This window comes from Pteropus vampyrus, unplaced genomic scaffold, assembly GCF_000151845.1.
Source record: "Pteropus vampyrus isolate Shadow unplaced genomic scaffold, Pvam_2.0 Scaffold84, whole genome shotgun sequence".
NCBI classification, from domain to species: Eukaryota; Metazoa; Chordata; class Mammalia; order Chiroptera; family Pteropodidae; genus Pteropus; species Pteropus vampyrus.
Window position 1 is genome coordinate 7,303,352 of NW_011888865.1, and position 18,786 is coordinate 7,322,137.

At 39.1% G+C, this 18,786-nt stretch overlaps 1 protein-coding gene and 2 pseudogenes across 1 annotated transcript in view; 1 reads left to right on the plus strand and 2 right to left on the minus strand.

Moving 5' to 3' along the window:
• Nucleotides 1-3,705: 3,705 nt before the first annotated feature.
• Nucleotides 3,706-18,786, plus strand: part of OSBPL11 (oxysterol binding protein like 11) — a 76,012-nt gene continuing 60,931 nt past the window's right edge. The window contains exon 1 of the mRNA XM_011363295.2: nt 3,706-4,631. Coding sequence (XP_011361597.1) covers nt 4,438-4,631 — 194 coding nt within the window. The 5' untranslated portion in view covers nt 3,706-4,437. The remainder of the gene's footprint in view (nt 4,632-18,786) is intronic.
• Nucleotides 13,460-13,578, minus strand: LOC111741986 (annotated as a pseudogene).
• Nucleotides 13,757-16,437, minus strand: LOC105294205 (annotated as a pseudogene).

The window sequence follows — 18,786 nt, forward strand, 5'->3', positions numbered from 1 at the left end:
ACCCTATGCAATTGCATTTTCATTCTGACACCCACAGGCTGGTGATTCCAGGTAATGTTCTTAGGACTCTACATATACATACGCAGACTGGTCTCTTTTAATTGAGATAGCTTTGGAAAACTCCATTTCATTTGGAAGACAAAGCTGGCATTCTCCCACAGAAATATGTTGGATATCTTCAGTAATATACTGGTGGTGTGTCTTCAGAGCTATCCAGGGGAAGGGTGGCCTCATCAAATACAGCCCCTCATTTTAGTTGGCAAGTAATAACAATAGTCAACAGGTGCTGAGCACTTATCATGCCATGTGTCAGACATGGGTCTATATGCTTTACATTTCATTTAGTGCTGATGGCCACTCAAAGAGGCAGATTGCCTTACTCAGCTCTAGCTGCCATAACAAATACCATAGATTGGGTTGCTTAAACAACAGAAATTTATTTTCTCCTAGTTCTAGAGGCTAGAAGTCCAAGATCAAAGTGCCAGCATGGTTGATTTCTGGCGACAATTCTCTTCCTGGCTTATAGATGGCCTCCCTGTGTCCTCTCATGACAGCATGGGGGCAGGGGGTGGGGTGGGTGGGTGAAGTGGACGGAGAGATCTTGATTTCTGGCATTTCTGTATAGGGCACTAATCCCATCATGGGGGACCTAGCCTTATGACCTCATGTAAACCTAATTATTTCCCAAAGGCCCCATCTTCAAATACCATCACAATGGGGATTAGGCTTCAAGTAGAAATTTTAGGGGGGACACAATTCAATCCATATCAAAGATGTTATTATTTACTCCCATTTTACAGGTGAAGAAAGAGTTATAAAGAGTTTATGTAACTTGCTCAAAGTCACATGCAGTGGAATCAGTATGCAAATGTCGTCAGTCTGACATCAGAATTCATGTTCTTGATCACAATGCTATGCAGCTTCTTTCCATGTGGAAGGATGCACTGATCCATCATCCAGATGGACTGCTGGGGAATATATCTTAAACTGTTAACAAAGACAAGCGTATTCTTCTTTGAAGGCTTTCCAAAAAGTGTGCTTTTTAATTTTTTTTTGTTCAAATCGTATACTCTCTTCTCTCCTTAGATATTGAACAAAATAGTCAGACTCAGATCCTACTGTACGACAACAAAAAGGTTTTGTTTTTAAAAAACAAAAAACAAAATAAACATGTGTGCAACCAACACCCCTGGCTCTGATTCCATGAGTGTCATGGAACCTTCTGGAAATAATTTAGCTTATCTTGTGGAGTGTCTTGCACAGATATGCTGACACTCAAACTCGAGTACCCTGGGCTGTATTTTTCATTATTAATTAACACCTGTCTTTTCAGTTGCTACATCAATCTCTTGTGTGTTTGGTTAGCATGAGCCAGTCCCCAAGTCTCATCACCACTGGGAACAATGACAAAATACTTTCTGAGTCTCTAAAACTGAAGCCTTTTCCAGACTCCATGCTGTCCCTTGTCCTTGGGTCGGCATGTTCCTCCTTTACACCTGCCATTGATCCAATGAAGGCATCCACTCACAAGTCTTTTTTTGCTTGATTGGAGTTTGAATGATCATGGATTAGGGTGGTTTACTTCTATAGCTGGCTGACCTCCTTGATTACATAGAGATCCTCATCTCACCTATAGCTGGCTGACCTCCTTGATTACATAGAGATCCTCATCTCACCCAGTATTGGATTATATATATATATATATATATATATATATATATAAAAATGTCTAAATCCTACATCCTCTACATTTCACAGTAGGCTATTACAACAACCTCCATCCCATTTTTTCTTGGACAGAGTTGGGAAGTTCCATAAATAATGAAAGATCTTTGGAGGTTTCTGAGTTTCAAAGAAGTTACTACCCCCTTACAATTTCAATCTGTTTACTTCTCTCTATCCTCACTGCCGACATCCTAGTACAAGGCGTTATCACTTCTCACCTCATTTCCTGTAATAGCCCCTAACTAGTCTCCCTGCTTCCTCTTTTTCTCTCACTAAAATCAATTCTCTATGTGGCAGCTAGAGAACTTAATTTTTAAGAAATATCTTTATTTTAATGTAATTCATCTACCATACATTCACCTATTTAAAGTTTTCACAAGAGTAGGTTTTAGTATATTCACAAGATTGTGCAACCATCACCACTAATTTTAAAACATTTTTATTACCCCTCAAAAAGCTCCATATCCATTTACTAGTCATTTCTCATTTCTCCTTTCTCTTAGCCCCTGGCAACCATGAATCTACTTTCCTCCTCTTGTCTAGCGTATTTACCTTTTTATTAATGTTATCAGAGCTCTTTATATATTCTGGGTCTATGCCCCTTATTTGAATATACGGTTTGCAAATATTTTTCTCCCATTCTATGAGTTGGGTTTCACTTTTTTTTATGGTATTGTCTGGAGCACAAAATTTTTTAATTTTCATGAAGCCCAATCTATTTTTTTCTTTTGTCACTTATACTTTGATGTCGTATCTAAGAAAGCTTTGCCTAACCCCATGTCATGGAGATTTACCCTATGTTATTCTTTTAAGAGTTTTGTAGTTTTGGCTCTTATATTTATGTCTTTGATCCACTTTGATTTTTGTATACAGTGTCAAGTAGGGGTCTAATTTCATTCTTTTGCATGTGGAGAACCAGTTATCTCAGCACCATTTGTTGAAAAGACTAGAAAGACATTTTAAAATCATAGATTGGATCACAACTCTCCTCTGACTAAAACTTTCAGTGATTTCCTATTACATTTATAATACAATGCAAATTTCTCTGCTTGTTGCTTCCCTCTCATTTCACACCACTCTCCCTTGTTCCCCATGCTCCAGGTTCCCAAGTCTCTCATTTCCCAAAATAAGTACAGCTTGCTTTTCTCTTAGTTTTCTCATCTTTCTTCATGTCTCACTTTAAATGTCATCTCATAGATGACTTTGTGAATGTTCTTCTAAAGTAGGTTCTCCATCCCATTTACTTTTTTATACAATACCCTTTTATTTTCTTCATAGCCTTAGTTATCCATGTATTTGTATTTATTTTGCTATTTTATTTTTTGTAATACTTTTTTGCATCTACTATTCTGTTTTGCATATGGTAAGCATTCAATTCACAAGTCATGTTGTTAGAAACGAGAATTTAAAATTAGAAGGGACTTTAGAAATCACCTAGTCAACCACTCTTATTTTACAGATGGAAAAACCGAGATCTAAAGAGAGTGAAAGATTTGACTGGCGTCAGAGAGTTCTTAGCTTTCATTTGGAGAGCTCTAGTTTCCACACTAGTTTCTTTTTCATTTATAACACTTATTTGTCATATTTCAGTGTCATGCACTACTTCAAAATTACTAAACTGAAGGTGTTTTTTTGTGTGATCTCTTATAGAAATAACGTTTTTCTAAGCTTTCTTCCTAAAATGCCTGGAATAGGCCCTCAAATGGAAGGACAAGACCTGGTTAGAAAGGCTAAAAGTCGCATTCCACAAGAGCACTACCTCCAACTGCTCCTTTGTTTCTCCCTCCTCGGCGGTCCCACCTCCCCCTTCCTCCTTCTGCCGCACCCTCACTCTTCCTTTGGTCCTGGTCTGCCACCCAGCACCGCTACCCCTGGAGGCTCCGCCCGCTTCAGGGCTGCGTGCCCTGCTCCAAGATGGCGTCAGGCGCTTCTGCTCTAGGGGAAGTGAGCTCACGGTACTCCGGAAGGGAAGGTGGGGAGCGAGCAGGCGGTGGGTGACCCTCCGCGGGGCTGTGGGTGGTGCCGCGGCTGCAGCTGTGCTGTTCACATTAAGGGCTGGAGAGCGGGCGAAGGACTCGCCTGCCCCTGGGAACCCAGTCGAGGGCCCAAGGCCAGGGGCATTGCGCCCGGAGCCGCTTGCCTCTGGCGGAAGTTCGGCCCTGGAAGCCGGCGTCCCGCCCCCGGCGGCCTCCTTCCCCGACCCTCCTCCCAGGCTGCGCGCGGGGCGGCCCCAGCTCTGTCTCGGGGGCTGCGACGGGAACCGCCAAGCGGGCTGGACCGGACCCTCCCTCTGAGGACTCGCTGGAGAATAGGGAGCGCGGCGGGTCGGTCCGTCAGCCCAGAGGTCAGGCCACTGGTCCGCGTCTGTGGTCCTCTGTCCTTCGCGCCGCTCTCTTGGCGAGAGTCCACGACCTCCCTACACTGTTTGTGCTTCTCCTTTGAGTATGCCACCAAACCCTCTGGCAGGGTGATTTTCTTCCTTGCTTTAGCCGGGAAGGAGATTTCTGTTCATAGGCTCTCTGTTCCCATCGCTACCCCTGCCCTCTTGAAAGTTTTCCTTCAGTAGGAATGCTTGTATTCCTCCCCTGGACGATTTGATGGTTCCCACTCCAGCCGCCGTCAGATGTAGCTAGTGGGATAACCTTTAGATCAAATCTTTAAAATTATCACCTGTATAGCTACAAAGTTGTTCTCTTCGCCCGAGAAGGTCAAATGGACTTCGGAGTTAAGATGCAGGGGGGCGAACCAGTGTCAACCATGAAAGTCTCAGAGAGCGAAGGAAAGCTGGAGGGCCTGGCTACAGCAGTGACCCCGAACAAGAACAGCAGCAGCAGCTGTGGAGGTGGATTCAGCAGCAGTAGCAGCAGCAGTAGCCGCGGTGGCAGTGCAAAAACCTGGCAGTACAGGTATGGTCCTTTCTCCAAGGTGATTTCCGGAGGTGGGGGTGAGTATGCTGGAGTCTGCATTCCTGCAGCTGTTGAAAGGTAAAGTTTATCCACTGACTTTGAGAAGCAACCAGATTTCATTTGGACCTAGGATCACATCTTTCATTAGCAAAATTTAATTAATTTTTTCGTCCACTCAACAGGTATTTATTGAGGGGCTGTTGAATGTATCCTTGAACTTCCTCTGCAAATCTGGAGTTACTCCTTCCTCTGATTTAATTCTGTACTCACTTCTGTTTTTACTTGTGTTGTAATTTGTTTACAAAACTGTCTCCTCTGCTCGACTGTGAGGGCAGGGACTGTTTAACTGAGCTCTCTCTGGAGACTAGCAAATACTAGGTGCTCATTTGGTATTTACCCAGTGATTGAATGAAATAATGGAATCGGAAAAGATTCTTGCCCTTCTGGTGTTTGTGACTTAAAATTTTGGAGAGATGTACATAAATTATTTGAATACAAAGGCAGAGGTACAGTTACTGGTGCCTTTAATACTCTAAACCATTGAGTCTGGAGGGTTTCAGTTTGAGTTGATTAAGCCACTAACAAGCTCTCCGGACTGATGAGAAATTCTACATTTGTCAATTTTTATTAATACAAATGAAGAATTTAAGGAACAGGAAGAGTCCTAGAGAAGCATCAGTAGTTTCGTTTTGTTTTTTGGTTTGTAACGTATAGAGGGATATATCCTTCCAGAATCTTAAGAATGAATGAAATTAGAATATCCTGTGTGGTATTGGAACTCAAGGGATGCATTCCTAAATTTTGGCTGACTGCCTGTATGCCTAACTCTAGTCCTTTTTAGCCCATTTGCTACTTGTAATTGTGAAATTTGTGTGAAACTTGAGAGGGATTAAAACCAAGATTTTGTGAAGATATACATTTATCATAGATAATATTCACATGTGTGAAATATGATTAACATAAATGAAGACTAAGTTATAACTTTTTATTGGTAAATGATTGTGGAGCAAGAAAGTATATTTAGTTACTGTGAGATGTCTAGGCCCACTTTTGGAATCAGCATGATGCTTTCTTTGTGTGGTTTAATATTAACCATATAAAATTATCAATTATTTGGCAGTGATATTTTGATATGACTAAAGGAAGTAAGATAAAGTTATACTTCCTGTAGACAGGTCAATTTTCTGACATCTTCAACTCTTTGAAACCCAGTCTCAATTGAATTAAAAACTAAAACAAGTTTCTTAGAAGCACTGGGAAAGTCATCATAAAGCCACGCATTTTACGCCTGTATTTTCATTCAGAACTCTATTATCCCTTAAATTTAAGGTGTTATTTAATGGTGTTATAATTTTCAAACTAGAATCTATCGGAAGCACAAATGAAAATGATTATAGTGAAATGTAACAGGCAACTGACAATGTAGGACAGTCAAAGATTTGAAAAACTGACATGCAGACTCAGCTCTATTACTTCCTGCTACAATAATCATGGTCACAGTGACCTTAAGTCATTCAAGAAAGCACACTGTTTAAGAAGGCAGAGAACTAACTGGTACAGTGGTGAACAATTTCAAAGAAAAAAGCTAAAATTTAAAATAAAGATGCTTAAGTGTGTGGAAAATTCAATTATGTGGAATTCTTCCCCAAAGATGCAGATAAATAAGACATGACTGCCTTACATACTGATATATATTTTTATTTTCTTGAGGCTTGTCTAAGGCTGCCCTTCAAACTAGCCCTCCATCTAATTTATCCTTTTGTCCTGTAGGACATTGATTAAGCACTTTTCTCCATTGTCCTGTGTTGCTCCCTCTTCCCTGGCTTCTCCTCCATAGGCTCTATACTTTAAAGTCTTTAGACTTTAAAAACAACAACAATAATAAAAACCAACCTAACTTTTTTGTCTTAAAAGCAGTTTATACTCACTGCCTCCATTTTCGTAACCTCCATATATTATCCCCATGACAGTTGGTTCTGTTCCCACCAAAGAAATGGGTGAAAAACAATGTTTTTAGATTCTTATTCCAACTGATCTCTCAGTAAGTGTATCTGTTAAAATTCTTTCCTTGACTTTTTGATATTACCTTCTCTTGGTTTCTCCTTTATTCCTCTCACTGTTCCTTTCTCAATTTCTTTGGTTGGCTCTTTTCCTTTAAAAGTTGGTATGATACATACATCATCTCCTATGCTACATGCTTTTTGTTTATTTCATTTTCTTTCATGATCTCAGCTCTTTTTGGAACTCAGGAGCCATATATCCAACTGCTTCCTGTAATTTGCTACTATCTCATTTTTAAAATGGAAATTTCAGGTTATCTTATGGAGTGGTTGAAATTTAGTAAAGATTCTGTGGTTTGGCTTTGCAGACTTAGAAATTTAATTAGTATGTTTTCAAGCTTCATAAATGTTGTAGTATGTATCATTATGTCATTCCTTTTCATGGCTGAATAACAAACATCCCGTTATATGAATATGCCACATTTTGCTTATCCATTCATCAGTCGATGGATATTGGAGATGTTTTCATTTTGTGTTTTTTGAAAAATTTTCTGTGAACATTGTGTTCAAGTTTTGTGTAGATATGTTTTCATTTCTCTTGGGTATATTGTAGATCCTTGAATAATGTCATTTTGTTATAATGTTGATGAGATACTTTAGGAACTTTTGTGTATATCAGTTAGCCTATGGTAAAATTGGTTTCGTCATACTTTGTTTGGCTTAAAGTTGCAGCATCTGTGGATAGTGTTAAAAGTGGACAAACTATGTACCTAGGAGTGGAATTGCTGAGTCATATGATAACTCTTTAACTTTCATAAGGCTACAGGCATCTTGAAGCTCAACTAGGAAGGAGCCACTTCCTGGCTCACTCATGTGGTTCTTGGCACAATTCAGTTCTTTTTTCCTGTTGGCCAGAGACCTCATTTCTCATGAACTGACTGCTGGTGGCCTCCTTTGATTCCTGGCCACATGGGCCCACTCCACAGAGCATCTTATTACTTGACAGTTTGATTCATCAGAGCAAGAGAGTGAGATGGCAAGAGAATGCTAGCAAGACAGAAGTCACAGTCTTTTGTAACCTAAGCAAGGAGGTAAAGTCACGTCACTTTTCACTATTCAGAAGAAGTGATGAGATTTAGCCCATAGAAGGGCGTGAATACCAACAGATGGAGATCATTGGGAACCATGCAAGAAGGTGCCTATTACAGATGTTAATATAAATGTACTCTAGGTTGTCATCTACTATGGAAGTAGATTTGACAGGTAGGAAATTGGAAATTTGTTTCTAAAGCTGAGAGTTTGGGACTGAATTTGACTATTGGGGAATAAGAGTTGCTACTAGGAGATCAGTTACAGTGACCTAGACATGTTAGTAGGCCGGAAAAGAAGGAAATGGTTAAAGGAAAGGTGATATGACCAGGTAGAGAGTGGTAGTGAGGGAAGGAGGTACAGCTGACCTCAGTCATCGAAATTTGAAACTTTGGAAAGTCTACAGGAGAAACAGATTTTGGGAGTCAAAGGATGCATTTGGTTTTGTGTGTATTGAGCTTAAATTGCCAGAACAGTTAAGTGGCATATGCACCTGGACCTTAGAGATATAGGGCATCAGAATGTTTTCACTTCTGTTATCACATTTAAGCCTCACAACAGTTTTGGGCATTATTATCACCTTTTTACAGTTGAAGAAAATGAAAGTCAAAATGAGTTGGCCAAAGTTGCATAGTAAGTAGAACTTTTATTCTTAGGTAGTTATTTGCATAGAGGTATTAAAAATAGATATGCTCTGTAAAGGAACGAACAATTATTGATAAACAATTAGTTAAGGACATGGTGGTTTCATTACTTACTAGAGTTCTAACTCATGCAGCAAATATTTTTGAACCTCTGCTGTATGTGAAGTTCTGTTCATTAATTCCAAATCATCATCGTATACACTCAGAATAATAAAAGTAGAGATCCTGAGGTTTATTTTCGGTGGATCATGAAAAAGAATCAGAAAAGGGAAGAACCTCAGCTGCATTTGCTAAATATATCATGAAGACTTTTTTTAAAACCAAAGCTGAGAAGTGAATTTACTAGAGTAGCCTTAAATTTTCTTCTTTTCAGAATAATTGATATGTGATGTGTTCTTTGCTAAGCACTTAAGAGGAAAATGCATTTCTTAATTCTGGATCCTTCCTTCCTTTTTCATAGTAAATGTTCAAAGTTTATAAAATGTGCATGTTTCCATTATTTTTATATTCTGCATGTCACCTTTCAGAAAAATTTCATAAAATCTGCCACTTGTTTATCATGTGGTCAGAAGAGAGCTACCCAGAGGAACTGAAAAGCAAATTGGGGTATATGGTGGGCCAGCTTTTTCTTATTTTGGGCTCTGTGCCTGCTAACCATCATTAACAAACGGGCAGATCTCTTTTCCTCATTAGCAAATAGTTCTGTTTCAGTAAATGGGTAGAAGAACAAAAACGTATAGTATAGAAATATTTTTTTTTATGTCAGACCATGTCTTTTACTCTGAATACTCTGTTACAAGGAAAAGTATCTATTTACAAATGGGAAGAGGAGATCTGCCTCACTTCTTTTGAGGTCGATTTGAAAAAAATCATAAATATTTGCTTTTTTTCTCTGTAGGGGTTAAAGGAAAGTTGAATATATTTTTCTGTACCCTAGTTTTTGTTTTCCTTACCTGGAATCTGCTTTAGATGCTAGTAAAAACAAGGGGAAGACAACTTGTAGACATGTAACTGAATACTACAAAATGTTGTCCAAAAATCTATTGAGATTTATTTTATACCAAGCCTTGAGGAACAAAATTTGATGTGTTATGGTATACTCTGATTTCTTAATTTTCTTATTTTTCTTTACGGTTCTAAATACAGTCCATTTGAGTTCATATTTTCCATAGAAGTTATACTGTGTCTAAACTATGCCAACAAGGTAGTGTTAGAATATGCAAATTAGTCTTATTAGTTCTTTTCAAATAAATCACATAATTTAGGTCCCAGAGGGAATTGTCCATCAAACAGACTGTGGGAAATTATGTTTTTATAAACTTTTGTTTTTGCTTTTGAAAATAGTGGAAATTATTCTTGATGTAAATCATACTACCTTGAAGAGGGGGAACATTTTTTTTCTCTTTGTTTAAGAGAACATCTTTCCTAGGTAAGAATCTTCTCCTGTATTGATTTTGCTTAATAGACTGATTTGTGTCCAGACTTACTCAAGTTTAACTTAAAACTAAATTGCCTGATTAAATAGTCATATTATTGTTTTGGCATTACCATCTGGGTTTTAGAACAATTAATAGAGCATTTAGTTTGCTGGTGAAAGAGGGGATTTTCTATTTCGTTAATTAGGTGTTGGAACAAAGCATGATTCCCCACTTGGCGTCTCCCCGTACTTGGGTTTTGGCTGCCTTTGTAGTTTACTTCCATTGCTGTTCTGTAGGCTGGCTGGAGAGGATCAACTGAAGCCATAGTTGCTACTGGCTGCAGCTGGAAAACCTAGTCAGAGAGATAGAAGGTAGAGAAAAAGAAGGAACAAGAGGGAAAACAGGGAAAGAAAAAGGACATAGTGGAGAGAGAGTCAGAGATGAGGGAGAGAAGAAACAGAAGGGACAGAAGGGACTGAATGAGAATGCATTCTGCAAATCCTGCAGACACAAATTTGGGTAGAAACTCAACTGTGTTGTGAGGGGAAAAGAAAGAGACAGGAGTTTATAAAGACTGAAAAAGAGGGCTTTCAAAGGGATTACATAAATTACTTTGAAAGTTGTGATTGGTGTTGGCAAGCACTGTGAACTTACAGTATTCGATACATGATTAATTGCTTACATCTATTGCTAGGTTAAAATTTTATTTTAATATTAAAATAATATTTTAATATTTTTAAATAGAGATTTCAGTGATACAGAGCCAGTTCCAGGAACTAAATCAGTATATAGCCATTTGATTTAGCCCAGTTTAAGTTCAGCTTCCTAGAGGTCTCCTGACTATTTTAGATTGTTCTCTTGACGATATCAACTCCATTTTATGGTTTTTTTTTCACATTTCCCCATTTTGATCAAGATCTTTCCTTAGAAAGCAGCAGTGATCAACCATTATGAAATATCATTGATCTGTCTTTGAAAAAAGCAACATTGATCCCTCATTGCCAGGAAGGTTCATTTCTGGTATGTTCAGTCCCACATAGGAGGAAAAGTAGTCTCCTATGTGGGACTGAACATACCAGAAATGAGCCTTCCTGGCAAAAGTAGAGCTTATGGCCATATTTGAGCAACAAAGAGTCTTGTTGGAAGCAGGACTAAGTCACATATTCCTCAGATCTAAAGTTCCTTTGTAGAGGTGGTCTGAGTCAGATTTATTCTCTGTAACATTTCTAGGTATTGGGCTACCATTTCTTTACAGTAAATCAGGTCTCCTTTCAGCAGTGCAGGTTCATACATTCCTTGATTCCTTAATCTCATGGGTCTGCCAGTAATGATTTCAAAAGGAAACAGGCTGTTTGCCAAAGGGAGTAAATTTAGGTTGAGCAATACCAAGAGAAGAGCCTTCAGCCAAGGCAGATTAAAAGACTCTACAAGTTTAACCAATTGAATTTTGATTACTCCATTTATTGGTTCTACAAGACCAGAGGACTGGGGATGATAAACACAGTGAAATGTTATCAAGTAAGCCAGATCTTACAAATAGATTGTATAATTTGTCCTGTGAAATGAGTTTCCCAGTCATTTCCTGGTCACTATGGAGTTCTGTGTGGCTCTTCTGAAGGAGTATTTTACTTACTGCTTTGGCTGTGGCTCTAAGGCATGGGAATGCTTCCACCCAGTGAAAAAACACACAAATCATTACAAACACGTTTGTATCCTTGAGAAAGGGGCAACCAACTAAAGTCCATTTGCCAGACCTCAAAGGGTTCTAAAGGAAAGGGAAAACCCCATAGAGGTATGAATAGACTTTCAAGGGTTGTGCTTTGGCATTAATGGTATACCAAGGAAGCTATCTTTGGCGATGGCTTCCAGTAGTATTGTTTTCCCCATAAAACCATTTTGTCATTGTTGTAGTGAGTTAAGTCATGGACATATTATAATATGTGATGTTGTATGCAATCAAGTATGAGCGGTCGGTCATTTTTTTAGAGCTACCCATAAGTTGCTTTTAGAGTCAGATATACAGTCTGGTTCTGTTTCTTTTTTGTTGAACAGCTAAATGCTGTGCTCCCATAATGTTATCTTTTAAATCTCCAATTACTTAGGTGGTAGCTTAGGTGCTTCCATTAGGACAGAGATCCCCAACCTTTTTGGCACCAGTGACTGGTGCTCCTATGAGAATCTAATGCCCAGTGATCTGAGGTGGAGCTGAGGCGGTGATGCCAGTGCCAGGGGGCAGCTGCAGATACAGATGAAGCTTTGCCTTCTCGCCTGCTTCCTACCAGACCACAGACCGATTCCTAACAGACCACAGACCAGTAGCGTTCTGCAGCCCGGGGGTTGGGAACCCCTGCATTAGGAGCTGAGGCTGTTTTAATGCTGTTAACTTAGCAGCAGCAGCAGCCAAATAATTACCTCTACTTTTCTCAGTGTTTGCCATTGAATGTCCAGGGATTTTATGATTGCTAAAGATTTAGGTAACAATAACCTCTAAGAGTTCTAAAACATAACTGTTTTTTATCTTTTGTCCGGAAGAAGTCAAGAATTCTGTTTCCAGAGCGTACCAAAGTCATGGGTAACACTAGAGGCATACCTGCTGTCCGTATAAACGTTAGCTGTTTTATCTTTGGCCAGTCTGCAAGCTCAAATTAATGCATAGTGCTCTGTTGAGCAGAAGTTGCCTGAAGCATTGCACTGGCTTCAGTGGTTTTATTTAGAGAGACAATTGCATAGCCTGCTTGATAGTAGCCCATTTCATCTTGTAGGTAAGAACCATAAGTAAACCTAAGAAATTCAGCATTTTCAAGAGATGTTTCCTGTAAATCAATTCAAGAAGTTAGTAGTCAGTCTGTTAATGTCTGGCAGTCATGGGTTTTATTAGAGGGCAGAGGGAGGAGAGTAGCAGGGTTCAGAGTATTACAGCAAGCAATAGTCATATTAGATGAAGACAGTAAAAGAATTTCAGAGGTCAGTCTGCTAGCAGAGGGGTGCTAAGTATGATGAGAGTTAAGCCTTCCTCTGAATGAAGTGCATAAACGGTCAGTAGAAAGCCCATTATTATCTTTTCTACATGTTGAAGTAAATTGGCAGTGGCCACAAAGGCTCTCATGTAGGGTTTCTGTGTCATCATTGGGTCAAGACACCTAAGGCATTTCCCTTTCTTTCGTGGAGGAAAAGGAAAAAGGGCAGTTGATAATCGGGATGTCCTTTTCTTGTAAGCATATGGATCAGCTAATGGAGGTCAGAACCCTGGTTCATGTTTGGATAGTGAGCAGAAATTCTGTAGCAGACCCATGGGGTCCTCTTTGGGATTAGAGAAATCTTTAGTAATGGCATAGAGCTCACTTTTTAGTCCATGGGGTGTCATCCTGGGCCAGGCATATCCAATGGTTTAACTTTTTTTCTTTTTTTTGAAATACAGCTTCATTATGATTCTAAATGAAAAGGAATGGGAATGACAGTAACAAACAAGATTTCACCACTGAATATTGTGATGTGACTGTAGCCGTCTTATATTTGAAATTCAAACAGCTGCATTCCAAAACAGCTATGCAGGTCCAAAAAAAAAAAATGAAGGTTTTTTTTGTTTTGTTTTGTTTTGTTTTAGGCCAGGCAACTCTTGGTTGACCTCACAGATTGCAAGGGCCTTGTCAGCTTACAATCCCTTATTTATTTTTTTATGCCTACAGCACCTGGTCTTCCTAGGTGGTCTCCCATCCAAGTACTAACCAGGCCTGACCCTGCTTAGCTTCCAAGATCAGTAGGGATTGGGCTTGTTCAGGGTGACGTGGCTGTAGATGAAGGTATTTTTTTAACTGCCACATTCACTCTGAAGCCCATTCATCTCTTTCACCATTCCGAAGAGTAAGCATGTGTTCTACTTAGCTATATAATAAAGTGACACGCTGTACCACTGACATCACAGGACGGTTGCTTATAAAACTAGACTTCTGACGCTGAGCTACAGCTTCACTTTCTCACGGGTCGTCATTCCCATCTGAGAGAGTGGTTGTCCGAGCAACCTCTAGATCATGCTCATATTGTGCTGCCAGAGGTAGATCCATGACAACCTCTGATGGGGCAAAAGCAGGCATAGCAACAAATTGCAAGTTAGGGTCTCCAGTTAGTTTTCTAGCGAGCCAGAAAGTTACTTTTGGCAGAAATGTCATAGTACTGAAGATTCTTATTTCAGTGGAAGACAATTGATTTTGTTTTAACTTTTCTATCCTTAATATCCATTTTGTTGCCACACAACACGATGAGGATGTTTTCACATATTTGTACCAGATTTCTATGCCAGTTAGGCACATCCTTGTAAGTAACTCTTGAAGTTACACCAAATATTATAATGACACACTGGGGTTATATATAATAGCCATCTCTCAGTCCACCAAATTTCTCCTGACCATCTGTATCCATACATTGAACTTAATAGGGTCTTTTCTTGGTATGAAACACAAGGGGATGGACCTCAACACCCAGGATTAGTTACATACTTTTCAAATGTAGTTTTTCCAGTCCCATCATCATTAATGAATACAAGTTTAAACTGAATTTGGAGTTCTCCTTGGGTAGCCATTCTGATGTTGCTTCCAGAAGCATCTCCAGCCCAGCTGACTGAGCTAGAAAGATGGCAGAAATGCAATTCAAATGCCTGGTGACACAGCCACCTGGCTGAGGCAGGGTGAGGCAGTGGCGCCCCCACCCCCTGCCATGGTTTAACTTTAAATGAGGCAGTAATAGGGGGATCTAATAGAGCATCAGGATCATTGTTATTAAAATGGAATTCAGCAAATGAAGGACACAGGTGGGGAGGACAAGCTAGCAGCAAAGGGGCAAAAGGTGCAGATGCTGAGATGACAGAAGAACATTTAGAAGTTTCCTCAAGTTTAGTAAGCCCCTGAAGCAACTCAATTTGCTTTGGTTAACTTAGAATTTGTATTTTGGAGAGAAGGAATTTTTGAATCACTTAGATGTTTGGAGGCTCAAAATGCCAATTAAAATGATTCCCGTTCAGGTTGCTTAGTTTTTATAGTCTTTTTACATTTGGTTGCATACATAAGCTATAGATTGAGAATTTCAAAAGAGCCCCAGGTCTGCCAGTTTAATTGTAAATCATTTTCGGTAATTATAGTTCAGTGAGATAGAAAGTTGCAGGACGAGGGCCTAGAATTTTTGCGCACAAATCAAGCAGTAGTTGCAGAAGGTGGTTGTTCAGCAACCATTCCCTAAGATAATGAACTTCGTATTTTTCAAAAGAGTAATTACTTACTGTTCAGACTATTTAAGTCCTGTAGACAAATGCTGACAACAGAGGAAAACCATGTAGAGCATGAACCTTAACCAAGGCCGGAGGTTCTGGTCCAGGAGGACTTAGACCACAATGATTGGGGACCACTGGGGAGACGATAGAGTGCAATGAACTCTTGTAGGTACTGTACTTAAAATCTGCGGGAGTGCTATAGGAGGAGGCAAGTCATTTTGGATCCCACTTCTCTGACACCATGTAATGTTAGTCAGTTTTGGCCAAAAACTGCAAGGCAAACAAAAGCTTTATTTGGAGATCTTTTTTAGGAATTGCAATCCTGGAGACACAGATTTGGGTAGAAACCTCAGCTGTGTTCTGAGGGGGCAAAGAAAGGGACAGAGCTTATTAAAGCAAAAAAAGGGAGGCTACCAAAGGGATTACATAAATTGATTTGAAAGAGTTGTCGCTGATGCTGGCAAGCAGACTTACACTATACTATATATGATTAATTGCTAATATCTTTTGCTAGGTGACACATTTAGTTTTTAATAGAGAGTTCCGTAATGCAGAGCCAGTTCTAAGAACTGTATTAGGATGTAACCATTTGGTTTAGCCCAGTTCAAAAGTTCAGTTTTACATAGAATGGGATGAGTTAGCTCACCTTCCCAGAGGCCTCCCATTGCTCTCTTGACAATATCAACTCCATTTTGCTGTTTTTCTTTCACAGCTCTTACAGAAAAAAATGAAATATTACTCTGAGTATATTATGGAACTAAGTATGGTTTAAAGCCAAGAGTGGTACCCACAAAAATAAAATGAGAGAATAGACACACTATACTGATAGGGCAGGTGGCAGAGGGATTTTTATTGCCCTGCTGTTTTCTTGGTCTGTGCTGTCCTGGTCTAATTGAAAAGGCTACTGTGAAGACCTCTGGAAGTATTGGGGGAATGGGATGCATAAGTAAATACTACTATGGGAACAAGAAATCAGATTAGAAATTTTTTTTCTCTAAAAATGTTTAATGTGTAATGGTGCTCTTATTTGTAAACTTTTTTTGAAATAACAATTTTTTATTGAGAAAAATCTTTAGAATTTTGAGTGCTGATGTACACACATTATAGATTGAAAGGGTCATCTGCCACATGAGAAAACTAAGGCCCAGAGAGATTAAGTAATTCGGCCAAGGTCACTCATGGTGTTTGTCCATGGAAGAGTCAGAACTGGATCCTCTGCCCCTTTTAGGTGCTCATTCCACAGTCTAATGCTATCTCACACTTAACTCTAGAAACTTAATTTTGAACATAAAGGGTATTGAAAAACCTACTAGTAATGTCTGAAAGTCCTGGCTATAGGTAAGAGCTGCACCCTATTTTTGTTGGCAAACCATGCTGCCATAGGCTGGCGTGAGGAAACAGGCCATTTTTTTTTTTTGCACTGGATTGTAGGAGATAAATCTGTGAAGCCTCTTTGGAGAGCAGGTCGGCAGTATCTATGAAAACTAAAAATGCGTATGCCTTTTATCTAGCAGTTGTACTTTTAGCAGATGTACACAAAGATATGTACAACTCAGTCTGTCACAGCAGCATTATTTGTAATAATAAAAGCCTAGAAACAAATGTTCATTAGGGGGACTGGTTAAATATATAATAATACTGCCATACAAGGGATTACTATGTACATGTTAAGAATGAGTTAGATCCCTATGTGTCAAAGTGAAACTATCCCTAAGAAAACTGAAAAAGGCAAGGTACAGAACAGTGTTTGTAATTACAACCACTTTATATGTTTAAAATATAAAAGCACGTGTGTATGCTACTAGGTACATAGAATATCTCTGAGGAGATGCATAAGAAGTTGAGGGAAGTCTTTGTTTCTGAAGAAGGAACTGGTTGACTGGAAGACAGTTGGATAAGAGACTTCTCACTGTAATATGCATGTAATACTTATTGTGAGACAAGCCTTCTTGGGTCTCTCAGGTTTCCGCATGTCTTGTGAGCAGAGGTACCAACTGCCCCTTGTTCCATACTTTTTCAAAAATGTTTGTATAGCAAATAGTCTTGGAAGATAAGAGATGATTTTCTCCCTCCTGAGCAAACTTCAGGTTTATTTACTGTCCAGTATAATAAAGATAATGTCTCCTTGACTGAGAGGTCAGGCTGGCTTACTGTCCGTTAAAAGATTTGGGTTCTCTACGCTTGAGATTCCTCATCTGCACCACAACCACTCCATATATAAGGCATTTTCTGCCCTCTTGATGATGCACCATGTGTTTGGGGTTGATAATCTGCCTACTGATGTGACTACTGAAGTCTTTTGTCTCTGATTCAGGAGTCTCATGCCTGAAAGTTTGGCAGTCTAACACGTTAGCTTAAAACTAGGATGACATCTCAGACCCTTCATAGTTCTTGACAAAATACCTACTGGAAAAAAAATATATAGTAATTATTTTTTAAAATAAAACAAGTGGAAGTCTCAGGACTTCTAAGGTCCCCTCATTCTGACTTGAAAATGTCAAGCTAACAAGGTAAGACAGATCTAGAAAATTGATCTAGAAAATGAGCCCTTCGCCTGCAGAGGAATTGACTTTGTGGAGTGGGAGAGAACCAATATTTGTTGAACATTTATCATCTTGAAATATACTTCAGATATTAGGGTTGAAATATGTTCTCCTTTTTTCTTTTAGTCTGCAAGATAGATGTTCTTACTCCCATTTACAGATGAGGAAACTTAGGACCAGATGTGTTACTTGCCTAAGGAATGTCACATTGGGATTCAGACCTGTATCTGTCTGGTATTAAGCCCATGCTCTTTCCATTATGATAAACAGCTTCCTAAATTTCTGGAGGTTAATTAGAGGTGACTTTCTTCTTTACCATGTAGAAATTTCTTCTGTCCTGTCTTCATTGAAGCTCTGTTGTCTAATGGCCAGTTATCAGATATCCTAAAGTTAGTTGTCTATAATAATCAGATTATGTATAGGATTTTTTTTTTTTGTAAAGGCAATCATTTTATAGCTGTGCTTATAAAATTTTCTTTGTGAAATGTCTCTAACTGCATACCTTCAGTGGATGTAGTTTGTGATTTAAAGCAGCCCATGGCTGATACAACTTTTTTTTCCCCCTTCAAACTTTTCATAAACAATCATGTTTTAGATATGACATGGGCAGACAGTCATTAACAGTATAAAGCGACTTTCAAATTCCCTTCCTCAGTGGACTACAAAATAAGAAAGCCACTATAAAACCCAATGAATTCTTCATTTGATTTTCTGAACAGGAAAAGTTTAGAGTGAGGGTTGACATTTCACATTTAGCATGATGTTTAACCACTTTTTACAAGCCGACCTTGACTTTCAGGAAATGAAATGGAAATGGCAGAATTACCAATCTAAAGATCTACAGTATAAAAAAGGAACCGCTGCTCTTTTGAGAGATGCCATCTCAGTGGTGACACTGGAAAGTCCAGATTGCTGCCTATCGGTACCCAGTTTTGGAGGGTAAGGTGCCAACAGGTCTCTGGATTAAAGGAGTCAAGTCTATGCTGAAGGCAAAGACAGAGTGGCTGATGTTTGTCAAAATCAAGGGATCTTCCTGGCAACCAAGAAGAAGTCTCTCAAAACTATAAGGGAAAGGTGTTTTTCTCCCTATGTCAATCCAGCCTTGGAGACATTCTTTTAGTGACATAGGCCTTTCCCCAAAAAACAGTAATGAAGTGTTTTGTGTGGTAACACAGTAGCTTTAATAAAAGAAGTAAAACAA